The 19,064-nt window shown below is 46.7% G+C and overlaps 1 protein-coding gene across 1 annotated transcript in view; it reads left to right on the forward strand.

Annotated features, from left to right (window-relative positions):
- POLR2E (RNA polymerase II, I and III subunit E) overlaps positions 1 to 17,133 on the forward strand; it is a 63,642-nt gene extending 46,509 nt beyond the window's left edge. Inside the window, exons 6-8 of the mRNA XM_069217016.1 lie at positions 6,298 to 6,376; positions 9,629 to 9,697; positions 16,694 to 17,133. Of these exons, the coding sequence (XP_069073117.1) occupies positions 6,298 to 6,376; positions 9,629 to 9,694 (145 nt within the window). The 3' untranslated portion in view covers positions 9,695 to 9,697; positions 16,694 to 17,133. The remainder of the gene's footprint in view (positions 1 to 6,297; positions 6,377 to 9,628; positions 9,698 to 16,693) is intronic.
- Positions 17,134 to 19,064: the final 1,931 nt, after the last annotated feature.

Consider the following 19,064-nt stretch of genomic DNA (forward strand, 5'->3'; position numbering starts at 1 on the left):
ACAGGGAGAAGATCCGACTCCAGGCGAAAGAGGACAGGAGGAAAAGTGGTCATTCTACCACAGAGCGAGGAGAAGGTCAGTCTTCTACCAGGGCTCACACTGGTTCCTCTATAACTCCGACCAGACCGGCTCAAAAACGGCACAGGTCTCCGACGACGTCGAGGGCGTCGACGTCGAGGCAAGGAACGGCGCCAACATGCTCGCCGTCGAGGAGTGGTTCGCCGGCGAGAAAGAGACATCGCTCGCCGTCGACGACGATTTCACCGTCGAGACGGCGTGGACTTTCGCCGTCGAGATCTGGGTCACCGTCGACACGGCGAGGACGTTCCACGTCGAGGAGATCTGAATCCGGTTCGCCGTCGAAACGGCGAGATCGATCAACGTCGAGGGGTGCTCGACGTCGTAGACGTTCACCGTCATCACGGCGACGTCGAGGGTCGTCGTCGAGAGATTCTCAACGGCGAGAAGAATCGACGGCGAAGGACACTCGCCTTCACCGTACTTCGACGTCGAGGAGTGTGTCGACGTCGAGACAATCAAAAAGACCTAGGAGGGTTTATACAACCTCAGAATCCTCGGCTTCAATCATCCTCCTTCCAGCGTCTCCACAACTCTCTCCTCGACAATCACCATTGCCACAGACGCCGGTAACACCTACGGCGCCTCTTCCGGCTCCGCCTGTAGAGTCTGTTTTGAGGACTCCAACGCGGTCTGTAAGACGTTCGGGACATTCCTCTAGACGCTCTTCTTCCTCTCGGCACCGTCATGACCCACAGAGATCTCAGCATTCACATCACAGGCGTTCTTCTTCGTCTACACGGGACTACTCTCCAACCCTATCGGACTCACCGTCCCCGAGAGTGTCCCCCATAGATGATGTGAATACGTTCCAGGAGGTCTTAGTACGAGGGGCAACCAAGCTGAACATCCCGCTGGCGGTACCTGCCCCATCGACGTCAGTGATCTTCGAGACCTTGCATCACAGGACATCTTCCAGACCTTTGCTTCCACTGGTTCCAGGTCTCCTTGAACCAGCAATGGATATTTTCCTTGCACCGGCCGCAACAAAGTCTGCTCCTTCCAGACTTATTAAAAAATATCGTCCACCAGAACAAGATCCTCTATTCTTGAGGTCGGACCCAGTTCCTGATTCGGTGGTCATAGTAGCGGCAAAGAAACTGCATTCAACCTCACCATCTTCTTCTTCACCTCCAGATAAAGAGAGCAGAAAGATAGATGCTGCAGGACGAAAAGTATGCTCTACTGCAGCCGTCACGATGAAGGCAGCCAGCGCTACTGCGTTATTAGGGCGGTACGATCGTGCCCTCTGGGACTCTTTAATACAGTTTGCGGAACATCTTCCTAAGGATAAAAGGGAAGATTTCCTGGAGGTCGTGGGTGAGGGATCCATGGTGTCTAACCAAATTATAAGTGCTGCAGCTGACTCTTCGGTGCTATCCGCACACAATTATGCACACGGGATAGCGCTCAGAAGGCATGCATGGTTGAGACTTACATCACTCAAACCTGAAGCGCAGCAGAGAATACAAAACCTGCCTTTCTCGGGCTCCACCTTGTTCGGTTCTCATGCCGATGACGAGATGGCTAGAATGAAAGCTGAACTAGATACCTTGAAAGCGGTAGGGATGGAAAGACCGAAAGAACAAAGAAAGGTTTTCCGGCCATATCAACGACGACTTTTCACCCACCGGTATCAGTCGCCACACTGGATGTCTTCGCGCCCCCAGCAACAGCAACAACAGCAGTATCAAAGGGGTTTCTCTACTCAGCGAAGGTCGACAAGGGGTCGTTCAACACCTCAAACTCAGGCAACTCGACAGGCTCCCACGTCTAAGCCCTGAATCTTTGCTTCCCCCTCCTCCGTTATCCACTCCGGTAGGGGGAAGTATCTCAAATCATCTGGACGAGTGGCTACGCATCACAACAGACGCCTGGGTATTGAATATTGTGAGACATGGTTACGCTCTCAGATTCACCAGTCCTCCACCATCTGTTCCACCCAAAACAGCCAACCGCCATCTCGAAGCTCTACAGTTAGAGGTCAATATCCTATTGCAAAAAAGAGCCATAGAACCCGTTCCCATCAGCCAGCAAGGGAAGGGGATTTATTCGAGATATTTCCTTGTACCGAAAAAAGACAAACAAGAGTTTCGTCCCATCTTAGATCTGAGGACAGCAAACAAATGGATTCGCCTTACACCAAATTTATCCACATCTACGTCAGGGCGACTGGCTATGTGCGATAGATCTTTGCGACGCTTACTTTCACATCCCAGTAACCAAGAAACATCGAAAATTCCTAAGGTTCACTGTCGGAAAACGCCATTACCAATTTGCAGTTCTACCTTTCGGCCTAAAATCAGCGCCAAGAACTTTTTCCAAATGCATGGCGGTAGTAGCCGCCCACTTGAGGAAACACCGAATATTCGTCTACCCCTATCTAGACGATTGGCTCATAAAGGCCTCCAGTTGTCTCGAGACACAGCAACATTTCGAATGGACTCTACAACTGCTGCAAAAACTTGGTCTTCAAGTCAATCTCCTGAAATCTACAGCAACACCTGTTCAGAGGTTGCATTACTTAGGGGCCATTGTAGATACCAGGCTAGGAAAGGTGTTTCCTTCGGAGGAACGACGGTTATCGATTCTCCAGAAGTGCAAACAACTGCAGGAAAGACCTCAAGCCACTGCAAGAATAATAGCTTCTCTACTGGGCTCGATGGCGTCTTGTATCCATCTGGTTCCCAATGCTCGCCTCCATATGAGACCATTGCAGGAAAACCTGGAGGATCAGTGGTGTCAACTGAGGGACGATTGGGAGAACAAAGTCCTTCTTTCTCCTCACACCCTACAATCCCTCAAGTGGTGGTGTTTACCCAGCAATCTCTTGGTGGGGATTCCGTTCCAACAACGGCCCCCATCTCAAACCATCGTAACAGATGCGTCACTGATCGGATGGGGGGCGCACATGGAACATCTTCGAGTCCAAGGCGAGTGGTCACAGAGAGAGAGTCTCTATCACATCAACCTGCTGGAACTTCGCGCAGTCCACCTTGCGCTCAAAGCCTTCCTTCCCTCTCTGAGAACGGAAACTCTCCTTCTCCAGACAGACAACGTGGCCACTATGTACTACGTGAACAAACAAGGAGGCACCAGGTCCAGAATTTTATCCAGAGAGGCTCAGACAATCTGGCATTGGCTTCTAGCCAGGAACCTGTCACTAGTGGCAACTCACCTGCCCGGCATCCAGAATGTTCAAGCGGATGCCCTCAGTCGGGTAATGGACGAGAACCACGAATGGGTACTACACGACGACGTCGTTCATTCCATTTTCGCACTCTGGGGTACCCCCTCTACAGACCTATTCGCAACCCCAGAAAACAAAAAATGCCAAAACTTCGCCTCCAGATATTACCATCCAGGGACACTGGGGAATGCCCTGTGGATAAGCTGGTCAGGAGCATTTCTTTACGCCTTTCCACCGCTTCCCCTGATTCCAGCGGTCCTCCAGAAGCTGTCCAATGTTCAGACCAAAATGATCCTAATTGCTCCGGAGTGGCCACGCCAGTGGTGGTTCCCAGACCTTCTTCACCGGTCACTCAAACCACACATCAGGCTACCATATCGTCCGGACCTTCTCACGAAGTTCAGAGGGCAGATATCTCATCCCAACCCCTCATCGTTGAGTTTGGCAGCATGGCTCCTGAGCTAGTGCAATATGGACACTTGAACCTACCTCAGGATTGTATGGAAATTCTGAAGGAAGCAAAGCGCCCTTCCACACGATCAGCCTATGCAAGCAAGTGGAAGAGATTCTGCATTTGGTGTTTACACAACAACATTGACCCGGTTTCCTGTGGAGAACAATCTATCCTGCCATACTTGTTAAGTTTGGCAAAATCGGGCTTACAACTGTCGTCAATAAAAGTTCACTTGGCGGCTGTCACAGCATACAGAAAGAGTCCTTCACAAACTTCCTTTTTTCGGATTCCGATTATTAAGGATTTCCTAGAAGGTTTAAAGAAGGTTTTTCCCCCCATTAGAAAGCCTTCTCCTCCATGGGAACTGAACGTTGTCTTATCGCGTCTGATGCTGCCGCCATTCGAGCCAATACATAAGGCATCGCTGCAACATCTCACATGGAAAGCTGCTTTTCTGGTGGCAATCACTTCAGCGCGTAGGGTCAGCGAAATCCAGGCCCTTTGCGCTCAGGAACCCTACACGGTTTTTCATTCTGCAAAAGTGGTAATGAGAACTCATCCAAAATTTTTACCTAAGGTAGTCTCCGACTTCCATGTGAACCAAACAATTTCATTACCGACTTTCTTTCAGAATCCAGCTACTCCTGCTGAGAGAACTCTGCACTCTCTGGATGTAAAGAGAGTCTTGAAATTTTACTTGGACAGGACAAAAAGCTTACGAAAATCACAACAGCTTTTTATTAACTATGGCCCAATCAGAACAGGTTTGGGTACATCTAAACAATCTTTATCCAGGTGGATTGTTTCATGTATAATGTTATGTTATCAGTTAGCAAACAAATCCCTTGGTGGTAGGCCAAAAGCCCACTCTACCAGAGGGAAAGCAGCTACTGTAGCCTTGATGAGAAATGTCCCTTTGGCAGAAATATGCAAGGCTGCCACTTGGAGGTCGGTCCATACCTTTACTAAGCATTACTGCCTTGATACAGACGCTAGGGCAGATGCTCAGGTTGGGCAGGCTTTGCTCAAGAATTTGTTTGCATGATTCATGTTTTTCTCAGTATTCTTATATCTACTCCACCGCGGTTATGGGGATGGGCTTGCTACTCTATTCAGTGCTTATGACTATACATGGAAATCCCCTACGAGAGAAGAAATGGTTTCTTACCTGTAACTCCAGTTCTCTCGTAGGGGTATTTCCATGATAGTCATAAGCAACCCTCCCTCCTCCCCGGTGGAGTTGACATAGAACATGAATATTATGGAGGTTGGTACTCCAACAAATGTTTTGTTTTTTCTTCATGTCAGGTTAATAGCCTCCAAAAAAGAACTGAGGCAACTGCCTTTTGCTGTGCATGATGGGAAACAGGAAGACTTTACTTTCTTAAAGGCACAGCTCTATTTTCATTCTGTATAATGGCAGCCTATGGGCTACACTGCCCTACATTGTTTTATTCTCATGAGAGGTGTAAATAAAATATGAGAATGTATTTATTTATGTATTTATAGAATAAATAGAGGTTTAAACGTGAAATTTACACTACAACTGTTTTTTTCTTCTAACAATTTGGCCTGTGTAGCTGTTCACATAGGCTGCACATTGTTATTCTTAAGTGTTTTTCACAGACCTTTTTGTCAAGGAGCTGATGATTGCACTTAAGAATATACTACACAACAGTGCTCCGGGGTCCCCGCAGGCGCGCGGAACTATTCAGTGCTTATGACTATCATGGAAATACCCCTACGAGAGAACTGGAGTTACAGGTAAGAAACCATTTCTTCATTCACCTTCCTGCGTGTTGTCCAGGTAACCGGTATTTCAGAATGTCTCCTCTTCCAAGCCCGACAGCGGTATATTCTGATGGATCAGTTCAGTAAATATTGTGAAATGTTGCTCCCACCTGTGGTTGGCAAGAGGACACCTGTGGTCGTCAAATCGACCTATCCTGGGGATAGGTCGATTTGACGAAACCAGTTATATTGTTCATGATTGACTTAGTTTTTCTATTGTCATGTAATCTTCACCTAACAGTTCTTCAGGCACCTGGGTGAGTGCAGTGAGACTCACCACTGGCGTCAACCAGCTTATGTTGGGCTGAGACATCCACAAGGCTTGGTTCTAAGCCATAACGCTGTTGCTTCTTTTTCATTTGCTTCTAGGTGGTGTGTGTTCCATGGTTGAGACACAGCATAATGTGACTGTGCTTTGGAACCGCAGCTCTGTCTTGTTACCATTAGGTCCCTCGTGGTCTTAGGACATGTTCTGTAGCTTCTGCATTTTTTTTTTGTGCAACACAGTTTTATGATTTGATTGACAGGAATGTTGAAATGTTTGTATAGTGTTCTAGATATGTCAAGTGTGTCGAGCCTTAGACCGCCAGCTTTGGTGAGTGAAGGATTATTGAGTTGACTTTTCCTTCCTCTCTTATACTTGAATCGGAGATTAACTGTCAACCAGTCGCATCGGCTGTTGCATCGAACAGAGGGTCCTTTTGTTTTGGTTGCACTTTCTACACCCTCTCTTCTTCAGCCTGTCTGTCAGTCTCTGCTAGGCTTCCTTAACTGTTTCTTCCAGCAAACTGCGTGAATCTCAGCTTCCCAGAATACAGGCTGGAGATCCCGTGGCACGATACTTTGGCATAAAGCGTGGACAGGTAATGTGTGCGCAGCAGGGCCTTGTAGACGGTGTGCATGGGAGCTATCTTTTTGTCCACGCTTGTTTCACTGTTGTGATTCTCCTGGTTGATGAAAGCCTAGTGCAGGATGGCCTGTTGGAATGGGTGGATGAAGTGTGGTTAACTACAGGTCTGCCCTGCAAGTAGATAAGCGGATGGTCTCACCGTGGTGTGACCATCAGCTTAGTTTCTTGTAGTTGTCTGTTTACTGCGCAGTTGCTGTTTGGCTAGCATTCCATCATTTGTACTGATGCCGTTTTCGGACTATTACTGTGCTGCTGCCTTGAACATATGGGATTGGTGTCACTGAACGTGTGGGGATTGGGGTCACTGAACGTGTGGGGATTGGGGTCACTGAACGTGTGGGGATTGGTGTCACTTATGGAATATTTATTTTGCCTAAATCTTTGAAGCCTTTAAAGCTCACATGGCAGCTCTTATTTCTCAGCCTTTGCTAGATCTGCTTAATAGACTGAATTTCACATACCCTGGTAACTTCTGTCACATTATGTGAGTGGTAATCTACGGAGAAAAGAAAAGGAAGATGTTCACATTTTAGAAATGGGGGAGGTTGTGTCGTCATACCGCAGGTTCTCTAAACTTTCTATGAAGTTCTAAACTTTTTAAGACAATGTTACAGGTCTGCCTGCAATGTGGAGCCGTATTTGTTTTCTGAATTTTCTCGAGGGGGTGAAAGTTGCTACAATCATACTAATTAGCCCCCTACTTAAGAAATCTGTTGTGAAAGGTCAGAAACCTCTTCATTGTGTTTGTCACCCATCACAGAGTGCAGGTATCTCTGGTGCACAGATATGTGGAAGTACCAGCCTTTCACAGAGCTTTAAATGTGGCCTAGTCTGGTTTCTATCTGCCTTGATTTGTGATCACATGCTGCTCCTAGGAATTATTTGACTATACCACACTTGTATAGTAATTGGTGTGTGGCTGGTAGATGGAAGTGGTTACCTGTTCTTCAAGTGTGACTTCCTTCAAAGAAGCTTGAGTTCCCCTGAGTATGACAGAGGTGGACCATATGGCCTCTCTTATATACATCCTGAGAGGAGAGTTCTGCGGTGGTTTCCTTGTTGAAGGTTCACCACATTTAACCGTAGTGTGTGGCTGAAGTCTTGCTATAGACTTTGCAACCGCTGTCCTTCCTGACCATCTTTAAAGCCTTGTCCGAAGATGTTAGCTTAAGTAGCTTGAACATTTTGGAGTGAATGTCGAGCTTCAGCTTTTAACTGAGAGGGGCGTGTATTTAACAGGCCTATGGTCGCTCAACGACTGCCTGCAGCAGCCTGTAACATCTGTGCATTAGTGATGTCTTCAGCTACAGTTGTTGTCATACGTTTCTCTGGAAGATCTTGAGCTGCATCATCCATGTCAGAGATTCCAAGCGCCAGTCTGTACAGAGATGATGCTGAGTTTGCAGCCCTTTAGGCCATCACTGTTACCTTGCAGCCCCCACCCAGAATCATTAACCGCCTTACTTTATCAGGTGGAGAGTTAGCTACAGCTTTCTGAGAACCGCATGGAAGAATGACATTATTTCTGTGTGTCACACTCTGAATGGGCCCTGTGGGCTTGGCCTGGCATTCTACTCTGTTAAGCCTGATGGGGATGGACACTCTGGACTACGCACATGAGCCTGGGATAAAACAGCAAATTCACCCAGTAGTACAGAATATTGTCTCTGTCTTAGTCCTCTTGCTTTAAAGTTGGCTCCTCATATGTGCTTGTTTTTCTCCCTTTTATTCTTTTTTGGTGGAAACCGGATGAGTTGAATTTGGTCTCTTCTATATCATGTTTCCTCTTGTTTTGACTTGATATCTAGGATGTGTTTTGAAGCTCTCCTATTGGTCATGAGACAGATGGCGTTAATTCTGGCCACAGTGTACTGGTATTTAGTGCATTATAGCCTGAGGAATTAAGTTGACTCATTGTTGAGTGCTTTGATTTATGTTGGAAAAGAGCGTCCGCATATCTCCTAACCCTTTTAGGGGAGAGGATGTGGCGTAACGGCCTGAGCTACCAACTTTGGAGCTGGAGAACCAGGTTTGAGTCTCTGCATCGGTTCAACATCTGTGATTCTGGGCAAAGCACTTAATCTCCCTGTGCCTGCAAATCAGTGCCTGCAGACCCTCCTAAGTGATTTGCTGCACATTACAAAATCTGGATTTTGGCTGTATTTTTACAATAAAAATAAGCAGGGAACATTTTCTGTAAATCAGTCAACAATGACATAAAATTGTCACTATTATTTGTAATCCACAGTTGCCGTTTTTGCAGTCTGTGCAGCCTCGGTGGCCTCTACAGTTAATCGTTAGGTTTGTTTAATGATCAGGCTGCGTAAGAACAGTCTGATCAGTCCACAGGCAATATATCCGATAATTCGGATAAAAGCTAAAAGAGGTTTCCCAAATCCCAGGAATAACTCTTAAGGAAAAGTACTCTGATTTCAAAGGTTTAGGGGAGTCATTCTCTTATGACTTTTAACTGCTGAGCTCTAGTTTTGTTAAGTCACTGAAGCACCTTTGATGATGTTTCTCTCTTGGTGCCGCTCATGCATCTGGATCCAGTAGCAGGAAATGTGAGGGCGTGTAGAATGTGGTTGGCTGTGGCCTTTAGTCCGAGGCACAGTGACTTATTGCTGACACTCCAGCACCCACAACTACTAAATGGGGCAAGATGCACCAAAGGCCAATCCATTCCACACCTGTACTGCAAATCTGCTACTAGTTTTGGAGCTAATGAAACATGTTCTTGATCCCATGTTAGTTCATTCCAGTTTCTGGCCTGTGACACGCCACCCTCCCCATGTCAGAGAGGCTTCTTAGTAGCTGAGCTCTGCTGGTTCCCAAGTACATTTCGGTGGTGGAGGAAGCACACATCAGTCCAAGATCTCCATTTTGTGGGGACAGCCCCAAGTCATGTTCAGGGGGGTCACAGGTGCTCTTTTATGTCTGGCTTACAGCAACTCTCCAGTATAAAGCCAGGTGTTCTTTACTTCCCTGCTTTTTAACAGATATGGTTTTTACCCACGGTATATTTCTGTCGTAGAGTGGTTTAGAATGACTGTTCAAACAGTTGCTGAAGCTTTGATTCCACCCCCCCCCCCCCCAACTGAGGTGTTTGCCGGGCTCTTTGTTGTTTGAGATTTCCTCTCATTAAGATTGTGAAGCTATACTCGCTGGGAACCTTCTTCAAAGCTTGCTCTTCTGTCTGTCCTAGGTGGTGAAGATTATTCGACCCAGTGAGACTGCAGGGCGGTACATCACCTACCGTTTGGTGCAGTGATGGGTGAGTGGCTGGAGTCATTTAGATGTGTTGCTGCATGTCCTAGTATCTGCTCTTGCATCCACCGTGCTAAGTGTCTGTTGCGCTTTGATGATAACCTTCACGTTCATGAAAGCAATGAACATGTCATGCTTTTAATCCTTCAATGAAGTTGTTTTTCTTCAAGAAGCATTTTTCGAGTCACATGATTGAGTGACTCCTCCTCTCAGTAATAGTGTGCATGGGCATAGAGTCCTTTCTTAGATTGTTTTCTCTACGCCGTCGGGTTCGGACGTGTATTCTTAGAAAAGTCTTCGCCTTGCTCTGGTCTAAGACTTTCTTTAAGTCTATCCTTTATTTGACAGTAAAATTTTGATTGCATTTTCCACCTTGCGTTTGTAGTTTACAGCTCGTCAGGTCCAGTACCAACCGCGTGCCCTTTGGCGTGGGCCTCACCCAGCCTCAGACCTGCCTCCATGCGGCACTAACGAAAATGCTGGACTGACATAACAGACGCAATTTTGTTTCTGTTCTCAGTGCCACTTCAACTTCCCCCGCACTGACCACCCGGTGTGTAAATTGTGCCTCTCACTGTATCACCAGGAGACTACCCGCGATGCGTGTCAATAGCTCAGATCAAATAAGACCCTTTGGGACCGAAGAGCGCGCATATTAGAGAGAGCGCATAAATCCCCAGGTGACACTCCGGATATCTTTGGGGAAGAACACAAGCAGGAGGAGGCCGTCTCCATTTAAGATTCAGAATCTGATGTTCAGTCTGACATCGAAAGCCACGCGGTACCGTCTGCGTGGCAAGTGAGTACCGCAGACCCTCCTGCCCCCCCCCCCCCAAACAAGACTTATTAAAAAAAAAAAAGCCCTTACTGAGATCACGGGACCACCTCTGCCACCAGGCCATGGTTGGTCTTGGAAGGACATTTTGGCTGCCAGGCCTGTAGGCTCAGAACCAAAGAAAATGAAGCTCACTGCAGCGTCTTTGGTATTGACCTGTTCCATTTCAGTCCGAATGATAACTACCAAACCTTCGGCACCGAGTGTGTCGGCTCTGAGGAGGAACAGATCTGACTCATGTTTGGCATCGAAAAAGGTCCACAGCCCGAAATCTTCAGTACTGAGAGTGAAGACACCATCCCTTTGGAGCAATAGGATTCTAGTCAGTCCTCTACTACATCGCATCCTATTGAGCCGATACTGGAGACCATGGACGCTAAACCGCACCAGTTATATATACAAGAAGGGACAGGGTGTATTGTGGCTACCCCCCTCTGTTACTTTTAAGATGAAGCTAACGTTCCAGGAGGCCTTGGAGACCTCACCACCTCTGAAAGAGACTTGATGGACAAAGCCATTGCGACCAATCCTTTACCTCCTCCTCCTGATCCACCACATTCACCACCCCAGCTTACTACTTCCCCTCCAGCTATTTCTCCTACTCATTCTCCTGCCTCTCCCATTGCAGGAGACTTCACCTCTCAAGGTTCACCTTTGAATGTAGGGGAAGACTTTGCGGACACGCATCCAGACACAGACCCTTGGGACTCTTATGATCCAGATTTATATCCTGCACGGCCCTCTCCTCCAGAGCATACTGCTAGCTGCCAACAGGTCATTGCTAGGGCAGCCAATTTTCACAATGTGCAGAACTATAAAGATCCATTATATCAGGATCTTTTGTTTGATACACGCACCACCACCCACAGAGACACTCAGTTCCTGCCTATGCTTCCAGGTATGCCTCGTCACACAGAGGAAATCTATAAGGAGGCTGTCCGCTCTAGGATTATACACCCAGAGTGGACAAGAAATACAAGCCTGCACCTTCTGAGCCACTATTCATCAGGTGTCGGGTCCCACCAGATTTGATAGTGGCTACCACCGCCAGGAAGAGGGCTACCAGCCAGGCTACTGGGGTCTCTCCTCCACCAGAAAAAAGGAGAGCAAGAGGCTCGATGTGGCAGGGATGAGAGTGGCTGCACAAGCAGCAAATCATTAGCGTGTTGCCATTTCACAGGCCTTGCTCTCTAGGTGCGACTGGGCTCACTGGGATGAGATGGAGGAGCTCCTCCAGTATCTCCCAGATGAGCACCAAACACGTGGCCAGCAGATTGTTCAGAAGGGCAAACAATCGCTAACCATGCAATCCGGTGTGCATCAGATGCCACTGATACAGCTGCACGTGGGAAAAACACCAGTGTCGTATTGAGTACGCATGCACAGCTTAGATGCTTCAAGCCAGACGTTCAACAAGCTTTACTTAATATGCCCTTTGATAAGGAGCGTCTCTTTGGCCCCAAGTTGACTCTACACTTGAGAAATTGGAGAAAGATACAGACACCACAAAGGCCATGGGGGCTGTTCAGTCCAAGATACAAAGGTTTTTTTTCGTCGCCCAGCATACAGAGGAGGTTATAGACCATCAACAACCTCTAACCCACGCACCTCTCAAACCAAACAAGCCTCAACCTCTTGAGGTTCTTTCAGATGGACATATAGAGCCAATAATTTCAGAGGCCAGGATTAGAGCACTACACCCCATGGTCAACCCTCAGGCAAACACTGACTATATAGATCTTCCTAAGCCCCATATCTCACTAGTAGAGGGCCGCCTTCACTATTACCACATGCAATGGACAGACATAGCATTGGCCCAATGGGTCCTCTCCATTATCCAACATGGTTATTATCTGGAGCTTACTTCCGCACCTCCAAACATTCCCCCTCGCAGATGCAGGTTATCTCACGAACATCTTACTCTTCTCAAAGAAGAAATGCAGTCTCTACTCCTCAAAGGGGCCATAGAGCCTCTCCCATTACAGTATCTGAGAACAGGAGTATACTCCCTGAACTTTCTTGTACCAAAAAGGACGGCTCATTCAGACCCATACTGGATCTTAGACCCCCTAAACCACTACATTCTCTCAGAATACTTTCACATGGTTACTCTTCAGGATGTTATTCGAGTCCTTCAACAAGGCGACTTCATGACGGCTCTAGAATTAAAGGACGCCATGCGCACCGCAACTAAGGTTTGTGGTCTCAGGAAAACATTATCAATTCAAAGTCCTCCTTTTTAGAGTTACAACTTGGCCCAGGGTATTTACCAAGTGCCTAGCCGCTGTCGCAGCACAGCTCATAAGAGAGAAAATACATGTGTTCTCATATTTAGACGACTGGCTTTTCAAAGCCTCACACTACAGCAGTGTCAATCCCACACCTAAACCACAGTACACCTTCTTCACAAATTAGGATTCACTAAACCTTCTCAAATCCCACCTTCAGCCTCTTTAAGTTCAACCATATTTAGGAGCCATTCTCAGTGCAGAGCTGAGATTAGCACACCCCAATCCAGCCCGCATTCACAGTTTCCAGCAACTTCCTTTTCAATCTCAGGAAAATCACACTTACACAGTAAGGACTGTCATGCATCTCTCAGGGATGATGGCATCCTGTAGTGCCATCGTTCCTCATGCCAGACTCCACAAGCGTCTACTACAGCAATGTCTGTCTCATCCGTGGTCTCAGTCACAGGGTTGACTTCAGAATCTAGTGTTAGACTGCCAAACGTACCACTCTCTGCAATGGTGGAGCTCAACCAACCTATTAAAAGGGTGACGTTTTGAGACCCTATGCCTCAGCTCGTTCTAACTACGGCTGCATCTCTGACGGGTTAGGGCACACATCTTCAGAACCTCACAGTCCAAGGCACCTGGGCTCACAATCACAAATCCATGCACATCAGTTATCTGGAACTTCAAGAAGTATTTCTAGTCCTGAGAGCATTTCTTCCTCACCTATCACACAAAGTTGTCTTGGTCCGAATGGACAACATGACAGCAGTGTATTATCTCCAAAAACAGGGGTACACGATAATTCCAGTTATCACAACTTGCACAAACAATATGGATGTGGGCTCATCACATTCACCTACCGGAGTATCTCCCAGGAACGGTCGAGTTCACAGACCTGCTTAGCAGGATGCATCAACAAGTCCACGAATGAGAACTCCACCCTCAAGTCCTTCAAAACCACTTCAAAAAGTGGGACACTCCTCAAATAGACATTTTTGCCATAGTAGAAAACGCAAAATGCCCAAGCTTTGCATCCAAGTTCCCTCACTGACTGTCCAAGGGCAATGCTTTATGGATGAACTGGTCAGCGATATTTGCCTCTGCCTTTACACATCTTATTCCATTTCTGGTTCGGAAACCAAGACAGACATCTCTGACCATGATACTGGTAGCTCCTACTTGGGTACATCAGCCATGGTTCACAACACTCCTGGACCTTTCACAGGTTCCCCACGAGAGGTACCCCAACAGGCCGGACCTTCTCACACAGGACCAAGGACAAATCAGACATCCCAAGTCACTCAACCTTGATATGGCTCCTGAAGTCATAGAGTTTGGTTATCTCCAATTACCTTCTGAGTGTTGGAGATTCTTAAGGAAGCTCGCAGATCAACAACGAGAGCATGTTATGCAGCGAAATGGAAACACTTTGTTTTTTTACTGCCAATCCCAAAACACTGACCCCATTAAAGCATGTGCACAAGGTATTGTTTGCTACTTGCTTCACCTGCAAAAGATAAACTTAGCTTACGCTTCAATCCGATTACATCTTGTAGCCATAGCTGCCTATTCACAAAACAGACATCATACTTCTCTGTTCAGAATCCCAGTTATCAAAGCATTCATGGAAGGATTTAAAAAGTAACTCCACCTAAATTAGCCCCGGTCTCATCGTGGAACCCCCACGATGGGACTGAGGCGTGGAGCCCACCCTTTGAACCACTTCATTCATATCCTGTTCCATTCCTCTCTTGGCAAGTGGCTTTTCTAGTCGCTATTACATCACTCAGACGTGTAAGCGAACTCCAAGCATTAACTTTAGAAGAACCTTTCTTTCAAATACATAAAGACAAGGTGGTCCTCAGTACAAACCCAAGGTTACTACCAAACGTAGTTTCCCAATTTCACATTAATCAAATGATTGAATTACCAGTTTACTTTCCACAACCTGAGTCAGTGGCAGAAAGAGCACTACACACTTTAGATGCCAAAGGGCACTTGTGGATTACATTGACAGGAATACACATTTTAGGAAAACAAAGCAGCTTTTTGTAGCCTTTTCAGTACCACATAAGGGTAATGCAATTTCTAGAAATGGCATAGCTAGCTGGATCGTTAACTGCATACAAACTTGTTATGCTAAAGCAAAAAGACAGCTGCCTTTAACTCCTAGAGCACATCCCATTAGGAAGAAAGGTGCCACTATGGCATTTTGGTAAACATTCCTTTAGCTGACATTTGTAAAGCAGCTACTTGGTCTGCACTGCATACTTTCACAAAGCATTATTGTGTAGATGTACCAGCACGTCAGCAAGGCAGTGTCGGACAGGCTGTCTTAAGAACACTTTTCCAGACAACTGCACCTCCCACAGGCTAGCCACCGCTCTTTATGGAGGGACTTCTTTACAGTCCATGCATAGCATGTGTATCTACAGCCACACATGCCATCGAGCAGAAAAGGTTAATTACCCAGTAGACATCTGTTCATGGCATGTAGTGCTGTAGATTCATATGCGCCCGCCCACCTTCCCGGACGCCTGTGACCATTCCAGTTAAATTATAATTGTGTATATTTATAAAATGTACATTCTCTTGCATGGACATCTTTCTATATAATTCTCCTATTCTCTCTCTTGCCCGCCTGCGGGATAACAATCTTAAAAAGGGACTTGATGCCCATGCGCACAATCACTGAGGAGGAGTCACTCGATCACATGACTTGGAAAATGATTCTCAAAGAAAAACAACTTGTAAATCCGAACCCAACACTAGATGGCAGGAGCATGCAGAGCATTTGAACCTACAGCACTGCATGCCACAAACAGATGCTTACTGGGTAAGTAACATTTTCTGTTTAGCTTGCACATCAAGAATTTTCCACCCTAGTAAGGAGACACAGGTGAGGATTAGGTTTTGCCGTTTTCAGTACCATGCGGGAAGGTTTCAACTTACTTTTCATGTGGTCTTCTTCTTCACTCGACCATGAGCATCGGTGCAGTGGGAGTGGGGGTTCAGACTGCCTCGCCTCTGAGGTGGTTAAGCACTTAGTTAGTGCTGTTTCTGTGCACATGAAAGAATGTTAGTGTGTGCTCGAGCCTACGAAGTTGTGGGTAGTTCCAGGACTGGCTCTCAGTTGAAATAAATTGAGCAGTAGAAGTGAGGAGCTCTCAGGCTGTAATATGGTCAAATTATTTGGCATTGCATCAAGTTTGAGTGCTGTTAGTCAGATCTTTAGCGAGGCACCCACTGGGAAAGGAGGTCTCGGGGGCAGTGTATTACAGCCTGAGATTCCTCACTCCCACCACTTGATTCATTTCAGCCCGAAGCTGGTATTGGAACTACTCGCTGCTTCACAGGCCTGAGCGCCAACACTCCTCCGGGTGCCCGTGCACTGAGACGCTTCAGCAGCGAGGAAGTCTCGAACCCCAGGTCCCAGTCCCACTCCTCTGATGCTCACTGTCGAGTTAGGAATAAGACCGCACCAAAGGGAAGTCGAAATCTTCCTGCTTGATATTGAAAATAGAAAAACCTAATCTAAGCCTCCAATCTTGCCTAAAAATTGTGTTCTACAAAAGCTCTAATTTGTCTTTGTGGCTTGATGGTGGCTAAACCTCTGATGTGGTTGTGCTCAGATATGCTAAGGGAGAGCAGCATTGGTAATAGCAGCTGATAGATTGCAAAGACGCTTCAAAACGCAGTGAATAGCTTAAGATGCCTTTTTACTGAAACTTTGTAGTTGGCCTGCACGTGTCAACATTTGCCTTGCCCACGTTTAGAGCACTTTCTATTAAAAACACAGTAGTTGTGATTCCAGCCATGTTAGGGCTTCCTCGAGAACACAGCGTGAGATTAATGTCGCCCGCAACCTTTCTAGAGGCGGTCCTGTACAGATTCCTAGGAAATCAATTCTTTTTTTTTCTCCCTTTCCCAGTCCTGCTTCATTTGAAATGAATCTCAGACTACCTGGAGTTGTGAATCCACCTTCCTTTCCTGCCATCTTGCAGGCTGCCTGCCATCCACACGCCTCGAACTGAACCATTAGGCATTGCTGGATTGAAGTTGCCCAGATGCTGCCATCTCCCTTGCGTAGCGACACGGAAGTCCAGGCTCTGTGCTGCAGCCCCAACCCCAGATGTTAGCGTCACGAGTCCCTCTGAAGGGAGCAGCTTGAGATGTGCTCTGGAGCTCTTGCTCCACTGCAGGATTGTGCTGAAGTGTCTGAGATGCCTCTGATTCTCTCAGTCGAAGCCGCCTCTGGGCAGCTAGGGAGACATGGCGCAAATTCCATCACTTTTTCTCTTTAATTTCTTTGCTCTTTTTGGGATTTTAGTTATTGTGATGCAAAAATAAAGTTTTATTTTTTCTGTGAAATATCATTTTAGTGTTTGTTTCCTAGGTGGTATGGAAAATTCTGGGGATCGTTATTGCTGGTACTCATTGGTGTTAGTATTCCAGACCATTAGCGCAACTCCCCCACTACTGATCCTGAGCGAGGACCCATCTCTGTGCACCTGAGCCACTTCTCTTGGAAGTCACATGCTGGGGCCTCCATGCTTGGTTATACTCTGTGCTGGCACCGTTCTTGCATTGCAGCTCCCTGCAGACATTACAACTCCTCGACCATCAGTCAGTGTTGCCTACGGTAGGCATAGAAGCACATTGTGAGGCAAGTGGGTGCTGCAGAGTTGTGGGGCCACAGGACACATTCATCCTGCAGACCGTGGTGTCCGGTCTGTAGGCCTGGTGCGCTTGAGGGTGGGGTCAGCACTTTCAACACTCATCCCAACCAGGTAATAAATGAGTCATATAAACGAAGAACTGAATTTACTAAACATGATTTCTGCATCGTGGTTTAACTGCCTTGTTATGTATTAAGTTACTGAGTGCTTACATATCTTGTTTGTGTAGTGTAAACTGATTTCCATACGTAAACTGTAACAATACTTCATAGCATTTAATGAACTCCTCTAACAGGTACAAAAAGGGCTCAGTTCCTTTCTGGATTTTCAAGTATTTATATTGTATCTTGAGTGGGATGGTGTGCACAAGAGCTTTCTCAGTGGTGTTATAAATGCCCATTGTTAATGATTTGTACTGGGATGTACTTAACTGTCCCTGGCTGGCCGCCGCTAGTAAAGAGGTCTCAACAAGCAGTGGGGTTGCCTGCCACAGCGAGGAGAGTATCTGCTACCACTTGAACATTAAAGTGTCTCGAGAAAGACTCTTAAAAGCCACGTTCCTTGAGAGGACAATTAAAAAAATTATTTACTGCTACTGCTTAATATCAACAGATTGCCTTCTGTACCAAAAAATCTCCCTGCTATATTCCTAAAACCCTGCATGAAAGTTGACGTTGACAAACTTTAAATTTTTTCCTCCCATATTTCTTTTGAATGACCCTTTCTCTAGCTTTTGCTTGCCTCCTGTATACACTAGAACACTGTAAAATCACATGGTGGCCTTAATCTTGCTTTCTTTGAACCTAACACTATCACTCGATTTGCTTCTCACACAACACCCTCTAGTGATCACACTCGTCATTAATGCATCACAAAGCAGCACAAGACTAATCCCAGTAACCAATGGACTGACCAGTAACCTTGGCTCCGGGTAGTGAGGCTCTGGCCATAAAGTGCTTCAACCCATTGGAGGTAGCAAGTGTTGTTTAAATGCAATACAGTTACCTGCAAGCAGCTACGAGAGTGGGAGGGAACAAGTCTGTGGGGCTCAGTGCCTGGGTTTTTAGATCTCGTCTAGGCAGCGCACGTGCTGCTCTGCGAGACATGCTGTTATCTACTATGTGGGCTTTGGGCACGCCCTCGCTTAGCATTGGTTCCTTCCTGTGCCTTTCTAAATCTGGTTCCTTTGTGTGGTGAATGTCACATTTGTCCCTCCTTTTGTGGGTTGGTTCACGCCCATGGGACTGGCCCTCTTACAAGTGTTCTCTCTCCAAGGGACCTTTAGGTTAGTTTTGCCGGCCTGTTTTTTTAGTTTGCCTTGCCTCTGGATTTTGGTTTGTTGAATTTTAGAGGTGATGGAAACAACTGCGCTTAACCCAATGCAGTTTTCGCCATGCCATCCATCCATTGTCACCCCTCCCACCGCACTTCTGCTGTTATCACTGCTGCAGCCTGTTACATATGGAAGCAAACTGAGACTACTGTAGGGGCCTGGCTCAGTTCATGGTGTACACCTATGGTGTGGCCCCCTATACGGAGTCCAGCCACCCTTAGTGATAGTGTTTAGGTGTCCAGATAGCAAACGCTCTCTATGGGTAGCTGAGGCCAGCAGCTAAAGCTCAT

The sequence above is a fragment of the Pleurodeles waltl genome, chromosome 12, assembly GCF_031143425.1.
Source record: "Pleurodeles waltl isolate 20211129_DDA chromosome 12, aPleWal1.hap1.20221129, whole genome shotgun sequence".
Taxonomy (NCBI): Eukaryota; Metazoa; Chordata; class Amphibia; order Caudata; family Salamandridae; genus Pleurodeles; species Pleurodeles waltl.